General features: G+C 45.9%; 1 protein-coding gene across 1 annotated transcript in view; it reads right to left on the bottom strand.

Moving 5' to 3' along the window:
* LOC135825106 (uncharacterized) overlaps positions 1 to 22,481 on the bottom strand; it is a 78,013-nt gene that overhangs the window by 6,678 nt on the left and 48,854 nt on the right. Inside the window, exons 11-16 of the mRNA XM_065337843.1 lie at positions 22,281 to 22,442; positions 18,318 to 18,599; positions 17,409 to 17,540; positions 10,284 to 10,445; positions 8,204 to 8,329; positions 2,056 to 2,172 (exon numbers count right to left, since the gene is read on the bottom strand). Of these exons, the coding sequence (XP_065193915.1) occupies positions 2,056 to 2,172; positions 8,204 to 8,329; positions 10,284 to 10,445; positions 17,409 to 17,540; positions 18,318 to 18,599; positions 22,281 to 22,442 (981 nt within the window). The remainder of the gene's footprint in view (positions 1 to 2,055; positions 2,173 to 8,203; positions 8,330 to 10,283; positions 10,446 to 17,408; positions 17,541 to 18,317; positions 18,600 to 22,280; positions 22,443 to 22,481) is intronic.

Here is a 22,481-nt window from a genome sequence, read left to right as displayed (position 1 = left end):
AGAGGAATAGATTAACACACATGGGTCAATCAACCAGCTACAAGTATAAAATTAACTTCCTCAACTATTTTTCCCACTCGGAACAGGTAGAAGAAATTCAGACTAAACTGTTTCAATGTATGTGAAGAATTGTGGCCTCAAATTCTTTACCTTGAATTGGACGTAACTTTAGTTTCCCTGGGACAATTGTTATCATCTTGGTCATCCTGGAAAGCCCCTAACGAGAACACGATGAGCTCAAACTCGAGTACCACGAGATGTGCTTGACCAGCGCTGCAAGCCAGCAAAGGCGTTTAAGCGCAAGGCTCTCGCTCTAGATCGTTCTCCATCTGCTATCACACTTTCCTCGATCGTATGAAGCTGAGTTTTTGAAGGCACTCGCGGGAAACTCTGTTCAAATTTGAACGAGTGTATCATTGCCAACAGCCGACGGGTTCAGGGAAAACCCTGGCCGTTTAGTCACGCATTGCGGGCCTGAGCGCCAATTGACAGTGACGAACGTTACGTGTGTCGTAACTCACTCACCTTTCATCCTATCGGTTCGGTTATTGTTCGAGACGACAGCTGGGTGTTTTTTCTTCTTCCTATATATTTTTCTCCCCAAACAACTGAGAATTGACCAAGTTAAGGTAGTTTGAAATTATTACCTCGAAGTAGAAAAATGTAGAATTTATCGTTTGGTCCAAAGACTCTCAATATCGGGGATATTTGGAAAAAGTCAAAATTGGAGTAAAATACACATTGAACGAGGGATCACTGCTTCTCAGAACAGACCAGCGGAACCAAACTGCTAACCAGTGCACTAACCAGTGTACTAACCAGTGTACTAACCAGTGTACTAACCAGTGTACTAACCAGTGTACTAACCAGTGTACTAACCAGTGTACTAACCAGTGTACTAACCAGTGTACTAACCAGTGTACTAACCAGTGTACTAACCAGTGTACTAACCAGTGCACTAACCAGTGTACTAACCAGTGTACTAACCAGTGTACTAACCAGTGTACTAACCAGTGTACTAACCAGTGTACTAACCAGTGTACTAACCAGTGTACTAACCAGTGTACTAACCAGTGTACTAACCAGTGTACTAACCAGTGTACTAACCAGTGTACTAACCAGTGTACTAACCAGTGTACTAACCAGTGCACTAACCAGTGTACTAACCAGTGTACTAACCAGTGCACTAACCAGTGTACTAACCAGTGTACTAACCAGTGTACTAACCAGTGCACTAACCAGTGTACTAACCAGTGTACTAACCAGTGTACTAACCAGTGTACTAACCAGTGTACTAACCAGTGTACTAACCAGTGTACTAACCAGTGTACTAACCAGTGCACTAACCAGTGTACTAACCAGTGTACTAACCAGTGTACTAACCAGTGTACTAACCAGTGTACTAACCAGTGTACTAACCAGTGTACTAACCAGTGTACTAACCAGTGTACTAACCAGTGTACTAACCAGTGTACTAACCAGTGTACTAACCAGTGTACTAACCAGTGCACTAACCAGTGAACTAACCAGTGTACTAACCAGTGTACTAACCAGTGTACTAACCAGTGTACTAACCAGTGTACTAACCAGTGTACTAACCAGTGTACTAACCAGTGTACTAACCAGTGTACTAACCAGTGCACTAACCAGTGCACTAACCAGTGTACTAACCAGTGTACTAACCAGTGTACTAACCAGTGTACTAACCAGTGTACTAACCAGTGTACTAACCAGTGTACTAACCAGTGTACTAACCAGTGTACTAACCAGTGTACTAACCAGTGTACTAACCAGTGTACTAACCAGTGTACTGACCAGTGTACTAACCAGTGTACTGACCAGTGTACTAACCAGTGTACTAACCAGTGTACTAACCAGTGTACTAACCAGTGTACTGACCAGTGTACTAACCAGTGTACTAACCAGTGTACTAACCAGTGTACTAACCAGTGTACTAACCAGTGTACTAACCAGTGTACTAACCAGTGTACTAACCAGTGCACTAACCAGTGTACTAACCAGTGTACTAACCAGTGTACTAACCAATGTACTAACCAGTGCAAGAAGGTGCATCTCCATCAAATCCCGTTTGGCATTCACATTTGTAACTCCCAACTGTGTTGGTGCAACTGGTCCCATTGCCTTTGCACATAGTCAAGCATTCATCGACATCTGCAAAAGGGAAAACATGGAGTATTTTAGGAATCCAAGAAAGAAGGTAAGAAGCTACTCATGCATGATATGTAATAATGTCTCTAAGGCGGTCAGAACGTTACATCTCTTAGTTCTCACGCACTTGTTTTCTGCTCATTGTCGTTAGAAATCACATGTAAGACGCTCCGTTTCCAGCGCAACAAATACCTAGTGAACACCAGATAGCAGCGTGGGTCAGTGTCACCCATGGAGGTGCTGAACAAGAGCTGAGGACCGCTGGCCATTCACACCATTGTTTCCTGGAAATCATCTAATTCGCAAAGCCTGCGCTGGGCTCTGTAAGTTTTTCTCTCTGGTGATGTTTGTACTTGGGGAGCACTGTATAAGTGGTGCTCCTCAGGCACAATCTTCCTCAGTCTACTCAACTAATGATGGGTGAATTCCCCGAAACACTGAGTTTTGAGCAGGGAGTGATGCTTTCTTGCAAGCTTGCTGAGTGGATGGTACGATGGACTCCTGGTGTGCTCTGGATGGTAGTCGTGAGTCAGTCAAGTGAGAATTCAAGTTGGCAGGAAAACCGCTAGCTCCCATGTAGGGAGCAACACACAATTCCCCAAGTATCGCCGAAGTCGCACCAACCTCTTCTTCACAATGCTGTCCCCAGCGTGGGCTTCCGAATTAGATGGTTTGGAGGCAACAGCGTTGTGAATGGCCAACAGTCCTCAGCGCCTGTTCAGCACCTCTATGAGCAACACTGACCCACGCTGCTATTATTCTGGTGTTCACGAGGTGTTTGTCGCGCTGGAAACGGACATCTCTGTAAACTTGTATCCCTGGTGATGTTTGTTCATGGAGAGCACTATTATAAGTGGTACTCCTCAGGCACAATCCTCTCCAGCCTACTCAAGCTGAACAGATGAAGGGTGAGTTCCATGAAACTGTGTATTGAGCAGGGAGTGGTGCTTTCTTGCAGGTTTGCCGAGTGGACGGTTCGATGGACTTCTCGTGTGCTCTGGATGGTAGTTGTGAGTCTGTCAAGTGAGAATTCAAGCTGGTAGGTAAACCGCGCAGTCCCGTGTAGAGAGCAACACACCGTTGCTCATGTGGGCCTCAACCAACGAAAACAGCCCTTAGGGTCAAATTTTTCAAAATTCCTTTTTGGTTAGAAATTTGTTGAAACACATCTACTGAAGGACCTCAGCCAAGAAAAAGTTCAATATTCCGATTCAAAACGGGTGTATACACCAATATACAAGATGTACTCCAAATTGGTGCAATGTATGTATACGATATATGTGTACAATAAATATTCAGCATTTTTAGGTGGGTAGGCAGCTTGAATACCTTTGAAATAGCGCAGTAAGCAGCTAGAATGACAAAGAATAGCGGACGAGTGCGGAGACATGATCGACTTATTTGCAGCTGCATCCTGCGTGGAGTCGTTCCGCAATGTCTTCCATTTCTTCCTGCGCAGCTGACGACACGACGTCGCTGCCGTCACTAGCCCCAGACTCAGAATTTATCTCCGGTGATGACTTCTCATCTTCCGACTCTGACGAGTCATCGACCACCTTGAGCCGCAACGCAGCAGGAGATGACGGCTGCGATTCCGCCTCGCTGTCGACATCGATGTCGATGTCGGAACCAAAGAACGTCTCATCCTCACTCTGAACTTCAGCGGCTACTTCAGCATCCACTCCCCACCAGGCTCGAGCTAGCTGTACACAATGACTGCCGCGTGTGCTCTGCGAACAGCTCTGGCGTCCGCAGCCATCGCAACAAGATCAAGGAACACTCGAGTCGCCACTCGACACCACTTCAACTAACTTCAAATAAATTCAAGCAAGGAAATCAAGAAGAACTCGTCGCGCTGTTCGCAGCGCGATCAAAAATCGTTGAACGTCACAAATCGACATTTTTCTTGAAAAAATTACGAAACCTCTAAGGGTCGTTTTCGCTGATTGCGGCTCATGTATCGCCGAAGTTGCACCACACTCTTCTCCTTTTCTTTACAATAATAATTATCGCCTTGTCGGTCAAGTCTTAAATATGAATTCTCAAAATTGAATTCAGATAATCGTGGATAGTTGTTGTGCAGGAGCACCTTCGCAGAACGATCATGAAGTGAGGTGGAGATTGAGAAAGGATATCACAATGGTAAAGGAACCATGTAAATATGAAGATGGAGAGAGATGGTAGTTCCAAAGGTTAGAGAACTGAGAGAGACAATGTTTAAGGTTCAGCAAAGGGGATCATAGAAGGGTATGCACTATGGGGGGGGGGGGGGGGAGCAGTCTGTATAGTCAGCAGGTATGCTGACCAGGATCAAGAGATCATAACTTGTCTGTGGACCACTCAAACGTCCTGCCCCGCAAATGGTCGTTGACATTTTTTCTTGTAGCTCTGCATACTTTGAATTATTATTATTATTATTATTCCTGGTGGTGACAGTCAATTTTTTCTTCAGACTTTTCCCGTTTGTCTCTTTTCCTCAAACTAGTGAAAATAATAATAATAATAATATTAACTGGTTTGAGGGGAAGAGACAAACGGGAAAAGTCTGAAGAAAAAATTGACTGTCACCACCAGGAATAATAATAATAATAATTCAAAGTATCAGTCGGGGAAGTGAACTGCCTGAAAAGAGAAAAAAACGCCAGACCCACCAGGACTCGAACCTGGGACCCTGCTTGTCATGTGCAATGCTCTAACCACTGAGCTATGGGACCAGGCTGAACCTAGAAGGCGCTGACAAGTTTTTCACTCCAAAGGCAGCTCACAACACGTGCCACACATACCGATGGCACTTGGGTCTTTTTCCCTCCCCCAGGGGACCAACCACGGTCAGTTTCTGGAAACTGCCAGAGGTGAAAGAAAGTGCCATCAGTATGCCATCAGTACGTGCCATCAGTATGTGTGGCACGTGTTGTGAGCTGCCTTTGGAGTGAAAAACTTGTCAGAGCCTTCTAGGTTCAGCCTGGTCCCATAGCTCAGTGGTTAGAGCATTGCTCATGACAAGCAGGGTCCCAGGTTCGAGTCCTGGTGGGTCTGGCGTTTTTTTCTCTTTTCAGGCAGTTCACTTCCCCGACTGATACTTTGAATTTGAAGTTCTCCCAATCCTTTCCAAATAATAATAATAATAATAATAATAATGAGATAAAAACCCACAGATACGGAACATGTTTGATGCGAATCTGGTCATCTGGTTTCTGGTCATCTGGTCATCTGGTCTCCTTGTGAGAAGGCCCCATTGCCTGTACTTTCAAACATGGTGCCGATCCACAAACGGTCCTCGCGCTCTGTTCTGAAAACTACCGCCCAGTCTCGCTATTATAAATAAAGTCTAAAGTAATTTATAGTAAAGAAAAAAGGACCAAGAAACTGAAAGTTAGGCTATAATTTCCAGTACCACCAGTGCTGTCAGTACCATCGGTCAGTCTCGTGAAATGTTATTGCATGAGCTGATTGTAAAGCAACTGGTGGTGTTAGTGCACATTATAGCCTGACTTGCAGTTTCTTGGTCCTTTTTTCTTTACTATAAATTTATCCTTGGCTTTCTATCCGAGTCTAAAGTAATGGAAACTATTGTCAATCGCCAACTGATGAACCATCTCGAGCGCCAGCAGCTCCTCACTCCCCACCATTTTGAGATCTGTACGGGTCTCGGTACGGCAGACGCACTGCAGGCGCTTCTTAACGTCTGGCTGGACATTGTTGGCAAAGGCGGCGCGGCACGAATTCTCGCAGCTGATATAGCCGGGGCCTTTGACCGGGTCTCCCACGTGGCCTTCTCTGCAAGGTCAGGCAGCTCGGCATTACTGGCACTCTCCATAGCTGGCTATCGTCATATCTTGATGGCATACGGCCCCAGGGCAGTATCGTGGGCACTACGCTGTTTAATATACGTGTATGACGCTATCGATGTTCTTGTTGGCAATGCTAAGCGTGGGGCCTACGCGGACGATACGACAATATACATTTTAGTATCCTCAGCACAGTGCCCTCGGGTCGCTGCACAGGCCTTGCAGATATCTACAAACCGCCTGCACTAGTCGGGTTGCCGGTGGAAAGTGTCGTTCGAGCCCACCAAGTCACAGACTAGGACTGCTACCCTCCGACGCACTGACCTAGACCTACCCCCAATCCTGTTTGGTGGTACCCCTGTACCGGAGGAAACCAGCATATCACTGCGTTGAGTTCGATTTGACTCCAAATTGTCCTTCCTTAGTCACCTCGGGGCCGTGACCATCCGCACCCAGCAGCGCCTCGGCTTTCTCCGACGAGCGGCTCACATTCTAACGCCAGGTGGCCGAAGGACTGTCTACTAGGCATTCGTGAGGCTCCTGATGGAGTATGCCCAACTTGTGTGATGGGCGGGCCAGCCAGCCACATCCAACGTCTGGATAATGTTCAACGCCCTGTGATGCGGATCATTGGCAGTGGTGCAATTCTCCCCAGTCTGGCTGTCCGCCGGACTTTTGCTGCACTCTCGTGCAGGTACAAATTGCATTTCATCACTGGTCCTCCTCAGCTACTTGCTGTTTTGCCACCGCATCGCGTTTCTCCAGCTAACCCCAGAACCAGGAACAAGCACAATATTGCCACTAGCCACGCCTATCAACTGTGAGACACGCTCCCTGTCTCAGCTCCATCCGTTGTGAAGCGGTCATTCCCGTACTGCTGTATTGGCCGATGGAACTCCCTTCCTGGCAGGCTTCTGTCGCAATGCCCACACAAAATACGGTTTCAATCATTTAACACAAAGGTCTACTGACACCTGAGAGCCTCTGCTCGAACGGATGTACCTGAACAGAGTTCGCGAGTGCTACGCCCAGAAGCAGCTCGACCTGGTGTGGCGCTGTGTCAATGGGAAAGCTAGCACTGTCTCTCTCTCTCTCTCTCTCTCTCTCTCTCTCTCTCTCTCTCTCGCTCTCTCTCTCCCTCTCTCTCTTTCTTTCTCTGTCTCTCTCTGGCTCTCTGTGTCTCTCTGTGTCTCTCTCTGTGTCTCTCTGTGTGTCTCTCTCTGTCTGTTACATGTTCAGCGTCCATCCGACTTCAAGTTCTTCACAACACAGTATCCGTCAACAGGTTAGTTCCACTTATTCCTTCGACAAAGAAAGCTCAGGAAAGCGCTCAAACGATCGTGACATTCCGTGCAAAGTGTACAGAATTTTCGCTTTTCTCCATCGACACGAAACGACATTGCTGGCGGGTCCAGTTCTTTTTCCCACTGCTGGACAGTGATCAGATTCACTGACATGTTGGCTACATGACACTAAGAACCATCTACTTCAACTGTGTCTTGTCGAACACAAGCAAACTGAATTGAGCTTGACAGTGAAAGAAGAAAGGAGAACTTAAATTAATGGAAAGTTGTCACTGTGTACAAAACTTCAAAAGAGTGCAGTGTCCAAAATCATCCAGAGCGCTATCCGCGACCCGCGTGCGGACTGACCAGGACAGGCCAGTTGGTTGGAGTAGTAAAATACTACTCCCTAGTCAGTAGTGTGCACAACAGTAGCATGTAAACTGCACACAATCAGTACAGAATGGTTTTGTACATACCGGTATGCATGGCCAGTGCAACGCACTTTTGGGCGATAAAAAACGAAAACCGAATTGTAACCAGTGAATTTTGATCCGCAAACTGCGATGCAAACCCGGATAAATCCTGGATAAATCGATCCCTGCCAGGATATACTGAAATCGGAATGAAGCTATAAATAAATAGTTTGTTCATTCATTACTCGACAACACAAGGCAAGGTTAGTTTTAAGATTCCAGTCACGCTTTCTTGTGACGATCATCAGTTGGAAATCCATCACAATCCGGTATTGAAGAAGTTCCAAACTGATCCTAAAGAGTGATTGGGATTCCAAAATTATTGTGCATGGGGATTTATCTAGGATTGAAGGAGTTCCCAGTCCTGCTGCTTTATACAAGCAGAACAAGCCCACTTTGTGCTAATCAGAAATATAATCAGATCTGCAGTCACACAATCAATATATTGCTGCCTGATATAACCAGAACAATCCCTCTTTGTGCTCACCAGAAATATCAGATCCCTCTGTATTGGTCATTGGAGAAGTTGGTTGGAACTGCCCTGGACTTTGAGATGTTTGACCTTTTCCTTGCGCTGGCACTGGTGGAGTTGGTATGGTTATACCCGGAAGATCTGATTTGCACACGAAAGAAAATTAAAAAAATCACTGCATTACCCATGATACCTCAAGGTGGTCTGTCAAGATGTTGTCAGTCTAATCACTAGATATCAGTAACTAACTTACTATAGAAAACTATCAGGCAGCTTTAGCACATCACATCCAAGTACGTGATTCAAGAGTGATATAATTGAAACATATATTTTCAAAATTCCATTGACGTTAGCAGAACGCATGTGCTTCTGCTATATAATTGTACAAGTCCCTTTTTTTAGCCTCACCTGAAAAGTGAGATGCACTTTCAATGCTCACTGTAGGTATTCCTTGACCTTTTCTTTGGTCTGATACTTGCTTTGCTGGTAGGGTTCCCAAGGGGGGGGGGGGGTTATATGGGTCACAACCAGCTAAAAGAGAATGAAAATTTTCTATATTTTTTATTCCACTAAACAGGTTTTGAAACCTTACTTGACCTATTGAATGCAGTACAGGGCAGCCAGGTAGTTTAAATATGCCCCAAGCACCGCTTTGAAATTCATACACTTTGAAAGAGTGAAGGACAGTTTCCGAGCAGTCGAACACAGTGACAAACATGTGGCTTTTGCGGAGGAGCACAATACAAAGGAGAAATTCTGATAATGACACAGAATTGAGCATATTATGGTAAAAAAGAGACAGACAAAATGCTACGAGTTATGGCTGTATATGATCTGGATAGAGTTGGTGGACAGTTAGTTATAACTCGGGACATTTTGTCCTTCTGCTTTTTACCATAATGAAATTGGCTCGCCGTCTGAGTTCAATCCAGCATATCAATGGCATTAGTTCCAAGTCACGGGCAAAGGTTTTCTTGGAAAGCACCAGGATGCTCTGGGCAGCATTGCCCTTTCATACTCTTCCGCTATCGGTTCATGAATAAAGCACAGCGTGAACGTGCTTGGCAAAAACAGTTTTCCATTTCGTCTTTTCTCTTTTTCTTTTTTTTTTACCAAAACCCAAAGACATGTTTTAGCTGAACGCGGCCCATATATATTTCAAATAGCACTTTCTCCCTGCAGCTAGGTGAAATATCATCTCTTGTCGACCTGTGTCACGTGATTCCAGGACAATATCACCCACAGATAACTAACGCTTTCTCACACACTGTATATCTCGCTACATATCACATGGTAATTTTTATGCTGGGCATGCCACACTCATGGTATGTAGCAGAACTCTCAGGGCGGGGTCGGAATATCAATTTTCATTGGATGATGGATTCAGTTCGTGAAACTCAGAGTTACGAAACCGCAAATGCTCGTTCTTCTGGCTGTGCACTTCAAACAGCCTCAACCCAAGTACTAAATGTGTCATTGTTCAGGATAAAAGAAGTGATAGCGTAATACTTACAGTCAAGGAACATTTGATGCCAATGTCCAAACTGATATTGGCAGCAATAAGTCGAACTTTTTCATCCGTGATATTATACTGCAATCGAAATGAAGCTATAAATAAATTTGGGCATTCATTACATATGTACTTTTTTTCAATCCTATTTTATTTTTAAGACAACCTGGGATTCGAACCCGCACTATCGCCCTGAATGCATTCCCCCGATACACTTCGCATACACACTCATTCTTCCAAGTTGCTTTACGTTATGATCTTGCATTTGAAAGCCCCATTTGAATATTCTGGCCAGCTGTCTTTGATGGTACAGTACGGTACAGTACGGTACGGTATGGGGTAGCGCCAGGTATGCCGATGGCACAAACAAACAAACACGGAATTAAAGCTGTGGGTACCCTGGCTAGCGCCAGACGTTACTGACGTAACGTCTTTTGCATAGCTACGGGAATTAAAGATGTGTGGACCCTGGCTAGCGCCAGACGTTGATGAAGTAACTGAAGTAATGTCTTTTGCATAGCTACGGGAATAATAATAATTTAAAATAAGAAGGAATGTAAGCAGAATAAGGCTGTTTCCACTTACTCTCACAAGTAGGAGTCGCACTTAGAACTCCATTCGCCTCACAAATCGGGATTGCAGATTTTACAAAACCATCATTGCAGGAGTAGTTTAGTACTTCACTGTACTTTGTAAATGTTTTCATACTGTATCCATTAACAATACTGGGCACGTTACACATGATAGCTGCAAATTTACATACGGTTACAGGAATTCCAAAAAGAAAACGATTAAGAATCAATATCTGTAACGGTCAAATATCTCCTTTTAACCAAAAGCGGACCTCATTCACCCACTATGATAATTTGGTCCAGGCACCCCATGTTCTTTAGATATTGCCCAAAATCAAAATAATCGATAAAAACACGAACTGAAACACATCCAAACAAGGTATAAGAACAGGGGATTACTTGTGCTCGCAACAACACAGTGCAGCCAAACCAACTATGTTCGTACACTGATCCAAGTTATGTAGTAATGTTTATCCTTCCCACTTTTGACACGCGACTGCCTGAGTCCCTCGAACGAATCCATCAATTCAGCCTGTCCTATGGCTGTCCTATAAAAGTGAGAAATTTCAAATGGGCCCTTGGACTAATAGTCAATACGGGAAATGCCCGGCTTTCGAACGAGACGATAGCTATGCTCAGGTGGGGGGGGGGGGGGGGGGAGGGGGGTTTTAGTCTGCTAACTAATGTAGCACTTTAACTAGGTGGTGATCAGTAACATCTTCAAGGGGTGACACTGATCCGGTGTTCACTGTGAGGCCCTCCTCTACAAGAACCGGGTCCAGACACGTGACGGACGGCGTTCGTGTGGCTACGTTGTCCCTTGTACTCGTGGGGGACGGTTTGCCTTTTTCGAGCTCCAGTTTTCTCTGGCCAAAACCTTTCAGTAAACTCTCTCCGGGCCGCCTCAAGGCCAGCAAAGCGCTTTCGATGAGGGGACCGACACAGCTAAAGAACGGGATGGCGTTTGATGCCGTCACCTTTGACTGCGCCCTTCATCGCCACTCGCGGAGGTTTGACAAGCCCCCGAGTGGATTCCATCACGCACCATGAAATTTCTTGAAAAGAGGAGAGATAGAAGGAGACGCCATCTGTTGCGAATTGGATGCTGGAATGTCATGTCCCTGGTGGAGCGAGACGGAGCCATTGAGACGGCAAGCGTTTCTGGCCGAGTAGTTGAAAACAAAAAAATAAATCGCGTTGTGGCGGAACTACGGAGGTTTGATATCGCTGCAGCAGGCCTGCAGGAGACTCACTGTTTGGACAGGAGAGCTATGTCGTGGACGGTTTCACTATCCTCAGCTCTGGCCGTCCATCTCCTGGCGCAGACGACTCTCGCCGCCGAGGAGAAGGAGTCGCAGTTGTTTTGGATTGTTGCGCTGCGAGCGCGTGGAGAGCTGGTGGCTGCGTCTGGAAGGCGGTGAGTTCTCGTGTTGTATCTGCCCGCCTACAGTTCGCCCTCGTTGACGGGTCAGCTAAGAGTTTCACTCTGGTTTGTGCCTACGCCCCGACTTACGTAGCTAGTCGCACTGTGAAAGAAAAATTCTTTGACGATGTCCAAAGTGTCTTGTACGACTTTCCACCATCTGACTGTTGTATCGTACTTGGCGATTTCAACACACACGTTGGTTCAGGCCAAAGGGGCGATGAGTGGTCCGATGTGCGAGGCACTCACGGGTATAACACCATAAATGCATCAGGAGCTGAGCTACTGTCGTTTGCTGCTTTCAATCAACTGTGTATATGCAACATCTGGTTCCCTAAACGGAACATTTTCAAACAGACCTGGCAGCACCCTGGCACGCTGCAGTGGCACTGCATAGATTTCATACTTGTGCGGCAAGACGACCACCATCTATGCACCGACGTGGCCGTTATCTGGAGTGCTGAATCCGGCAGCGACCACCGACTGCTATAATTATATGGCTCTGCAGCTTCCATCGCCGGTGCGGCGCGGGGGCGCAGAGCAAGGATAGTGTCCGGCGCTGGTTTGACGTTGCACAGCTAAAGGACCGTTGCACGTACTACACCAGCTGGTGAATACATGGAAGAACTCTCTGCGTTCCACGGGCTCCACCAGCACGTTACTCAACCGACAAGTGGTGAGAACACCCTGGATCTCATACTCAGCGACTTCTCGAAGACCTCAGTGGTGGTAAATATACTGGATCCCATTGGAGCATCAGATCATGCCACCGTTGTGGCCACTTTTGATGCCACCCCACTTCGCGAACCGACGACTAAACGGCGCATTTGGAGGTATGCTCAGGCAGACTGGGGCCGGCTTCGGCACTTCTACTCAACAGCAAACTGGGATATATCAGAAGACCCCGAGGCGTCCTGCAGATCAGTAACCGCTGTTCTCATGGAAGGCATGAATCGCTTCATCCCACACAAAGAACTTTCGACGAAACCAACAGATCCATCCTCGTGGACGCCGGAATGCTCAGCCGCTACTCAGGCAAAGAAGAATCATGGCATGGAACCGTCTCAGGAGACACCCCACCTGCCACCAGCAACTCATTGAGTACAATGCCAAAGTCCAAGCCTCTGCCAATTGCCTCCGTCTCGCAAAGCAGAATCTGCCCGCATCCGAGATCGGCTCAAACATGGATCACTGCGAAACCAGCAAGAATGGTCACTCCTGAAGCAAGCTGAAGGCTCTGGCCGCAGCTCGTCTATCCCTGTCCTACACAATACCCAGGGCAGAGAATATGTCACCAACCAGGAAAAGGCTACTTGCTTTGGAGAATTCTTTGCGAGCAAATGCAGTCTGGGTGATCAAGATCTACAGTGTCGATAGTAAAACTAATGTTACTTGTCATGGAGGAGAAGAGAGAGAAAAGCCAGAAACACATGAGCATGTGCGCGGCTTACAAGGCCAGCGATTCGTCACGTGGACAGGAGCAGGAAATACGAAATACAAATGTAAGAATAAACAATGGTCAGTAATCATTGGCCTATACTACACTTGCACGCACTCATTGGCCTATACTACACTTGCACGCACTCATTGGCCTATACCACACTTGCACGCACTCATTGGCCTATACTACACTTGCATGCACTCATTGGCCTATACTACACTTGCATGCACTCATTGGCCTATACTACACTTGCACGCACTCATTGGCCTATACTACACTTGCACGCACTCATTGGCCTATACTACACTTGCACGCACTCATTGGCCTATACTACACTTGCACGCACTCATTGGCCTATACTACACTTGCATGCACTCATTGGCCTATACTACACTTGCATGCACTCATTGGCCTATACTACACTTGCACGCACTCATTGGCCTATACTACACTTGCATGCACTCATTGGCCTATACTACACTTGCACGCACTCATTGGCCTATACTACACTTGCATGCACTCATTGGCCTATACTACACTTGCATGCACTCATTGGCCTATACTACACTTGCATGCACTCATTGGCCTATACTACACTGGCACGCACTCATTGGCCTATACTACACTTGCACGCACTCATTGGCCTATACTACACTTGCACGCACTCATTGGCCTATACTACACTTGCATGCACTCATTGGCCTATACTACACTTGCACGCACTCATTGGCCTATACTACACTTACACGCACTCATTGGCCTATACTACACTTGCACGCACTCATTGGCCTATACTACACTTGCACGCACTCATTGGCCTATACTACACTTGCATGCACTCATTGGCCTATACTACACTTGCATGCACTCATTGGCCTATACTACACTTGCATGCACTCATTGGCCTATACTACACTTGCATGCACTCATTGGCCTATACTACACTTGCACGCACTCATTGGCCTATACTACACTTGCACGCACTCATTGGCCTATACTACACTTGCATGCACTCATTGGCCTATACTACACTTGCATGCACTCATTGGCCTATACTACACTTGCATGCACTCATTGGCCTATACTACACTTGCACGCACTCATTGGCCTATACTACACTTGCATGCACTCATTGGCCTATACTACACTTACACGCACTCATTGGCCTATACTACACTTGCACGCACTCATTGGCCTATACTACACTTGCACGCACTCATTGGCCTATACTACACTTGCATGCACTCATTGGCCTATACTACACTTGCATGCACTCATTGGCCTATACTACACTTGCACACACTCAATGGCCTATACTACACTTGCACGCACTCATTGGCCTATACTACACTTGCACGCACTCATTGGCCTATACTACACTTGCACGCACTCATTGGCCTATACTACACTTGCATGCACTCATTGGCCTATACTACACTTGCACGCACTCATTGGCCTATACTACACTTGCACGCACTCATTGGCCTATACTACACTTGCACGCACTCATTGGCCTATACTACACTTGCACGCACTCATTGGCCTATACTACACTTGCACGCACTCATTGGCCTATACTACACTTGCACGCACTCATTGGCCTATACTACACTTGCACGCACTCATTGGCCTATACTACACTTGCATGCACTCATTGGCCTATACTACACTTGCATGCACTCATTGGCCTATACTACACTTGCATGCACTCATTGGCCTATACTACACTTGCATGCACTCATTGGCCTATACTACACTTGCACGCACTCATTGGCCTATACTACACTTGCATGCACTCATTGGCCTATACTACACTTGCACGCACTCATTGGCCTATACTACACTTGCATGCACTCATTGGCCTATACTACACTTGCACGCACTCATTGGCCTATACTACACTTGCACGCACTCATTGGCCTATACTACACTTGCACGCACTCATTGGCCTATACTACACTTGCATGCACTCATTGGCCTATACTACACTTGCACGCACTCATTGGCCTATACTACACTTGCACGCACTCATTGGCCTATACTACACTTGCACGCACTCATTGGCCTATACTACACTTGCATGCACTCATTGGCCTATACTACACTTGCACGCACTCATTGGCCTATACTACACTTGCATGCACTCATTGGCCTATACTACACTTACACGCACTCATTGGCCTATACTACACTTGCACGCACTCATTGGCCTATACTACACTTGCACGCACTCATTGGCCTATACTACACTTGCATGCACTCATTGGCCTATACTACACTTGCACGCACTCATTGGCCTATACTACACTTGCATGCACTCATTGGCCTATACTACACTTGCACGCACTCATTGGCCTATACTACACTTGCACGCACTCATTGGCCTATACTACACTTGCATGCACTACATGTACACTTACTACACTTACACTTACTACACTTGCACGCACTTGAGAAACGCCTCAACTTCACAAGCTATGTATTTGTTTACCGCTGCCTGAATGGACTTGCTAGTCCTCTTCTGCGAGACCGCTTTACCTTGCGCGCCCATGTTGCTCACACTGCAGCCACCACCCGAGGCCAAGTCTCTGCTGCTCTTGTTCTGCCCCCCCCCCCCCGCTAACACCCGATATGGCTTTAGTGAAATTTCTTATTTGGGCGCTGCCAGGTGGAATACACTTCCACCGGCTTGCCGCATGTCTAGTTCACCAGCTGAATTTCGCACATCCATGAAAGTATACCTAGGGTTCCCTGTGAAAAGGCGCTGACGCCTGTTGGGAATTCCCTAGTAAAAGACGAATGAATAATAATAATAATGATTACGAAGTAGTGGTTGCGACTTCGGCGATGATTTGTAAGCGATGATTTGTAAGAAAGGGGAGCAAACCTTTCTTAATAATAATAATTCTTATTATTACTTCCTCCGCGTCATCGAAATTGTCGCAGTTTGACTTTTGATATAAAACGGGGTATTTACTCACCAGCACTCGTACCACAGGTAAGGAATCGGACATAGGCGATGGTCATCAGTATAGGGTGACGGCAAAGTTCTATTTTCTGTTATTGGAAGCTGGAATTTTTGAACTAGACGCAATTTCTTCGCTGATGTCGCTGCGATGGTAATTTCGACTCGCTGAGATAAGTCAGGCGTTGAAGCCTGCACAGTTCTCGTGCTTATGTCCATTCACTCATCACTGTTTTACCTTAGCTGGGGTGAGAATGACTTCGTGGAACAAGTGGCAGCGCTTGGAGAAACATCGAGGGGTCAGCAAACTAAATGCCTGCAACAGCGATAAAATTTGTCGCTCTGGCCGAGACACTCAGTACATGATTGTACCTGCAAGAGGCGTGTAGACTCTACATGTAGTGCTACATTTTTGTGATGCACGCGCAGGTGCCGTACCACCAGTGAATCAGAGCCGGGCAGTGATGCTGAAAAAGAGGGCGCGATGGACGTGATAGTACACTTACCTGCATGAGCTGTGACCACACAGCTAAAATAAATGGGCATGCCACGGCTAAAAAAAGTTCATTTCAAGATCGAGGTGATTCCGCCGACGGTAATCAACCGACATCGCAACGATCGTGTATTCTTACTAGGCTTCGTTGGTGGTGAAGTAGAAATCATCCAGAGCTAGCAGACGACAAGCATAGCAGCTCTTGTCCTGTGGAGAAAGTCAAAGCGTTTGAGATGAGGCGCGACCAACTTTCAACCTTCCTTGAAATATTTCGGAACGATATTTTTGCGTCCATTGACATCAGCGACGACGAGGACTTCATCTCTGCATGAAAACTCTCAATCCAACTGTGGAACGTTACTCTAGGCTTCAGACTATCATACTGTGTAATACGTTTTGAATGGCTTAGCTTATGGAGTTGTCAGTAACAAGTGACAAGTCACTAGTCAAACTGCGACAATTTCGATGACGCGGAGGAAGTATAATAACTGATGAGGGGTGAATTCCCCCGAAACACTGTGTATTGAGCAGGGAGTCGTGCTTTCTCTCAGGTTTGCCGAGCGGAAGGGACAATGTGCTCCTTATGCTCCGAATGGCAGTCGTGAGTCAGTCAAGTGTCGAGTTCGGCAAGAAGCGTGTGCTCCTCGTTGAATCAACCAACTTCATTAATTTTACATTGATTTAATCATGGCCACGGCCAGGCGACAGACAAACAAGTCCACTCCATGCTTGATGTGGATATACTTTTGTACTTCATGCACTTGACTGCTTTCCTCGTAGCAGGATTATTCATCTTATGATTGCTTTACAACTTACGAGTACATGATCCAACCTTAGTTGTTCCATTACACACTGGTTGACCATCAAGGTACTCATATCCAAAATCACACTTAACCATACCAGCAGGTGATATACTAGCAATATGATCTCCAGAACTGCGTTCACAAGCTGAAAGAAGAAGAAAAACAATTGGAAACAGATCATTCCCAAGCTTGTCAGAACGCTCTTGAATTAATAGGTATACAACCTAGAAGATTGCATTCAATGGTCTACGAATATTCTTATCCAAATGATGAATTTGGTTCTTGATGTTCTTTTGCGAACACTGAAACTAAAGTCATCATCAGCTTTTTCGTGTTAGCATCGACGTCAGCCTAGCCTTCGCTTGAGCCACACCTAATGTTAAACATAATACCAGAAGAGGAGGGGAGAAAAGAGAGAAAATACGGAATGGGTAAACATATTGGTGAACAAACACTTGATCATGTTCGCACGCAGCGAAATGTCATCAGCAAACTGAATAGTGGTGACGTCATGAGGGGCAAGGCCGCGGGCAATATCCCTAACATACAGAACGAAGAGCAGAGGTGCGAGAACTGACCCTTGAGGAACCCCTGACTGGCTGTCATAAGTTGTACTTCGGGTTTTTCCTGTCTCCACGTATTGCCGGCGATACATCAAGTATTCTGTAAACCTTTGCAAAGCAGTGCTAGTGAGACCCAGTTAAAAGAGGTCCTCAACCGAAATGCTATCCTTTACCTTGTTGAAGGCTTTCCACATGTCCACAAATGCCCCTCCGGTTTGCTGTCTGGCGACTGAATTATGTGGCGCATGAAATCACGCAATTTGGCATTGCATGCACCTATACGAACACGATTGTGTGCACTGGTGTGTGTTTGATATACTGAAAGAGCTTCTGCTAAAATATCGTGGCATAATACTTACGAAATTCACAAACCACAGGTTGTTTAGCATATTGGACACGGGTTGAGTCTCCAGTGACATATGCATTTTGTAGGATATTGCCTTCGGTTTGATTTATCCACGCTGGCTGCCAAGTAAGTAAACCAATTGTGCAATTATTCGCATTTGCTATTGTGCCAAGAACTTTGCCATTCACACTTCCACATAGAACCTTTGCTTGTAAAAATGTGAATAGGTGCAGCGTCCTTTTTAGAATTACATCACCAGTACAATACCGATGGCCTACCAAACCCAGGCCTGTCTCTGCACACAAACATGGGCACATTGAAAAGAAAAAAACACCGCCGAATACACATGACGGTGCATGCCCACAGAAAATTCACACACACGCACGCACGCACGCACGCACACACACACACACACACACACATACACACAAGCAAAATGAAGTAGCAATAGGAATATACATACAAACACACAAGCAGTTGCGACTCCTGCTAAAAAAACATTGGATATCGTTATAATTATTATGTTACAGTTATAAATCTCAAACTCCCCTGTGGTCTGCACCATTATTGAGATATTGTAATTTTCAGAGTCTGCGAAGGGACCACTTATTATTAATGTAGGTTTGCAGCGTACGGCAAACCGTAGTTATCGCGGACAGCCGAGCAGCAGGGAAATGCCCCGCGCTCGGCTAGGCGCGCAACAATGGGAGTGTCTGGCATGCAATGGCAGGCAACTGTACTAGGGAAAGCCAAGGTTCCACCATGAGCACTAGTACGCCCACATCCGAGACTATCCCATATTTCCATGAAGGTTGTAGTGCTACAAATGCAAGGATTACTACAGACAGGGCTCATGCATGCTGCCTAGTCACTATATTCGGAGGCAGGTCCTTTTGTGGCACGAAAGGGCTCCAGCGCGCGTACTAAGCCTCAACCAAGCGGCAAGGCATAGTATAGTACTAACCGAGCATGCAAGATAAAAAAAACTGCGACAAGGCGGAATGGGGAAAGGACTACTTGGTCCGCGTCAGCAATATTGTCGCTTATCTTTCGACAATTTGAACTTAGACTTTGGACATGAACGCGTGCAGCTGAAGTGATAAAACTTGGTACGATGGACGGTAAGATATAGAATGACAACTAGCTGCGAGGAATTTATTGTCCAAGGAAGGGTTCCTACTTTGTTCGGTCCTCCTCGTCGCTGCTCTCGGCGTTGGCGACAAATAATTTTGCTCGGGATCGACCCCCTTGCTTTTGCAAGCTCGTCTCTCTTCCTCTCCGCTGCCTGGCTATTTTCTAAAGAGAAGTCGATCGTGACGGTCGCCTTCTCTATAGGACTTTGCCTGGGCAGCACGACAGCCTGTGTGGTTCAAATCAGACGCCGTTCTTTGCAAGATTTTATTTTGAACGACGACGATGCGTGCAGTACATGTACTTGCAAATCTCCACGACGCGCTGGATACTCCGAGCGAGGAGCTGGAGGTAAGGGAGCTGCAATCTGAGCTTGATGAGCGATCCCTGAGGTGAGCGATCTCGGCCGTTCAGCAAAATGGAGCTGATTCCGAGTAGCCTATTACTTTCTTGTGGCTTGCGCTGCTCTTGCCTGCACAGCGTAACCAGATAATCTATTTTGATGCGGCGCTGTATCAATCAGAATCACCCACCTGTCGCTCTCAAAATCCACTCGAACTCTAGCTAGACCTTTCAGGTACTAGCAAACTAACTTGCTAACCAAAAGTGGGATGAAATGGACTGCCAAGTAAGCATTGGCGACATATAAACAAAGCTGAAAGATAAGCGACAATATCGCTAACGCGAACCAAGTAGTTCAAAGCCATCCATCGGTAGCTGCAAATTATCGTCCTGTGTCGCTCCTGCCAATCGTATCCAAACAACTCGAGAAGATAGTCCAGAAGCAACTTGTTGCACATCTGGAGCGATCATGTGCCATTTTTGTAAAAAAAGTATGAATTTTAATTAACTACTGTGCCTTTGTTGTGCCAGGAGATGTTGATGTGTCGGGAGTTGTCCGTCCAAAACTCTACTAAAGACCGCTTTTGCTGGCACCAAGGGCAAGGGGTGGTCGCTAGTCACAGGTTTGACTCTACATGTACTTCTTTTAAAATCTCCCATTTTATTTTCAACACAACCTGGGATTTAAACCCGCACTATCGCCCTGCATGCCTTCCCCGATACACTTTGCATACACACATATTCTTCCAAGTTGCTTTACGTTTTGATCTTGCATTTGAATTGTTTTTTTACCAGTTCCAAACCTCTTGTAGTACGGGCAACATAAACACAAGTGCTGGGTCAACAGCTTAGTACCGATAGAAAATGAGCTAAAATGGCTGTGAAAACAGTCTTATACGGAGGAAGCTACAATGGCTGTGAAAACAGTTTAATAAGGAGGGAGCTAAAATGGCTGTGAAGTCAGGCTAATGCCTAGCAAGGCGAGCCTCAGCCTGGACGAGGTCGACAGGCACAAGGTTGACTTGACGGCGGCGAACGGAGCGTGATCCTCGAACGCACCGGATCGCAGACGTAGCAAGAGAGAAAGCCAAGCAGCAACGCATCCAGCAAACGACTTTGCTGCAGCTCTCCTTACGCTTAGAAACCAGAGCATCAGCAATCCGCTTGACGACGATGTTTGCCTCTGGACTCATTCCGCCTCAAGAGGAGAAAACCAGCGGTGTGAACGAGCCATGTTCAACTTGGTTGACTCTTTCGCCATGCATTTGAATACCCTATTTGAATATTCTGGCCAGCTGCCTTTGATGGTACGGTATTGTACGGTACGGGTACAGGTACGGGATAGCGCCAGGCGTGCCGATGGCACAAACAAACACGGAATTGAAGCTGTGTGAACCCTGGCTAGTGCCAGACGCTACTGACGTCTTACTCTTACTTTGATATATCATTAGTGCAATTAAGAGTATAATAGATGCAGACATGGCCAGACAACAACGAGTTCATGGAATTTTAAAAGGATTTTTATGTTATTCAAAATCTATTTTCGTGTTCCGCTCATCAGTGAATAGTATCTATTATACTCTTAATTGCACTAATAAAATTGCTTTCTCCACGCCGACTCTTTAGATATATCAACAAAAATTATAATTTTTTGTTCACAGATGTCTTGGGGCTGAAAGGATCAGTAGTCTTTTCAGCACTTTCTTTGATTTGGTCAACTGTCGTGCCACGCGTGGTCAGGCTTCACATCTGCTTTGTGTCCCGTTTTCGCCGTGTCCTTCCGGTCCATCCACCGATCAGTTCATTGGTAGTGTGCACTGGAACTGCCTGCCGCCTAATGTCCACTCCATCACAATTCCTTCTGCATTTAAGAAAGCAATTACAAACGATATCTTAAACTCTCTTACCCTCTCCTAAGATCTCAAAGACGCATAACTGTCAGCATTCCCTCAACCCTGGAACCTTTGGATCTGTTGCATTATTTTCATAAAGAATACATCAAATTCCAATTGGTTACTGGTAGTACTCCCTTATTGATTTGTTTCTGTCTTCTCTTTGTGCCTTGTTCTTGATTGTATTTTCCTCTTCCTCCTTTTCTTATATCACCACCTTCATCATTTTGCGAGAACTGTGGCAATACGCCCAGTGAGAAGGCAGATTTTGCATGTGCTTCTGGTGAAGTAAAGAAAAACCGTTCGCGTGAGACTCGGTTTCTCTATATAGAGGCCGAGTTTTCCGCATCCGTAGGAAGGCCACCACCCTTCAAGGATCAAGGCGCAGATGCAGCTTCTAAAGCAAATAATATGTACAAATAAAGCGAAGCAAACAAACAAACAACAAACTAACGTAACGTAGTTTGCATAGCTACAGGAATTGAAGATGTGAACACCCTTGCTAGCGCCAGACGTTAATGAAGTAACTGAAGTAACGTATTTTGCATAGCTATGGGAATAATAATAATTTTATGCAGGATTGTAAGCACAATAAGGCTGTTTCTACTTACTCTCACAAGTAGGAGTCGCACTTAGATTTCCATTCGCCTCACAAATCGGGATTGCAGATTTTACAAGACCATCATTGCAGGAGTAGTTAAGTACTTCACTGTACTTTTTAAATGTTTTCGTACTGGCTCCATTAACAATGCTGGGCACTTTACACATGATAGCTGCAAATTTACATAAGGTTACAGGAATTGCAGGAAAGA

The sequence above is a fragment of the Sycon ciliatum genome, chromosome 9, assembly GCF_964019385.1.
Source record: "Sycon ciliatum chromosome 9, ocSycCili1.1, whole genome shotgun sequence".
In the NCBI taxonomy this organism is placed as follows: Eukaryota; Metazoa; Porifera; class Calcarea; order Leucosolenida; family Sycettidae; genus Sycon; species Sycon ciliatum.
This window is presented reverse-complemented; position numbering and strand designations above follow the sequence as displayed.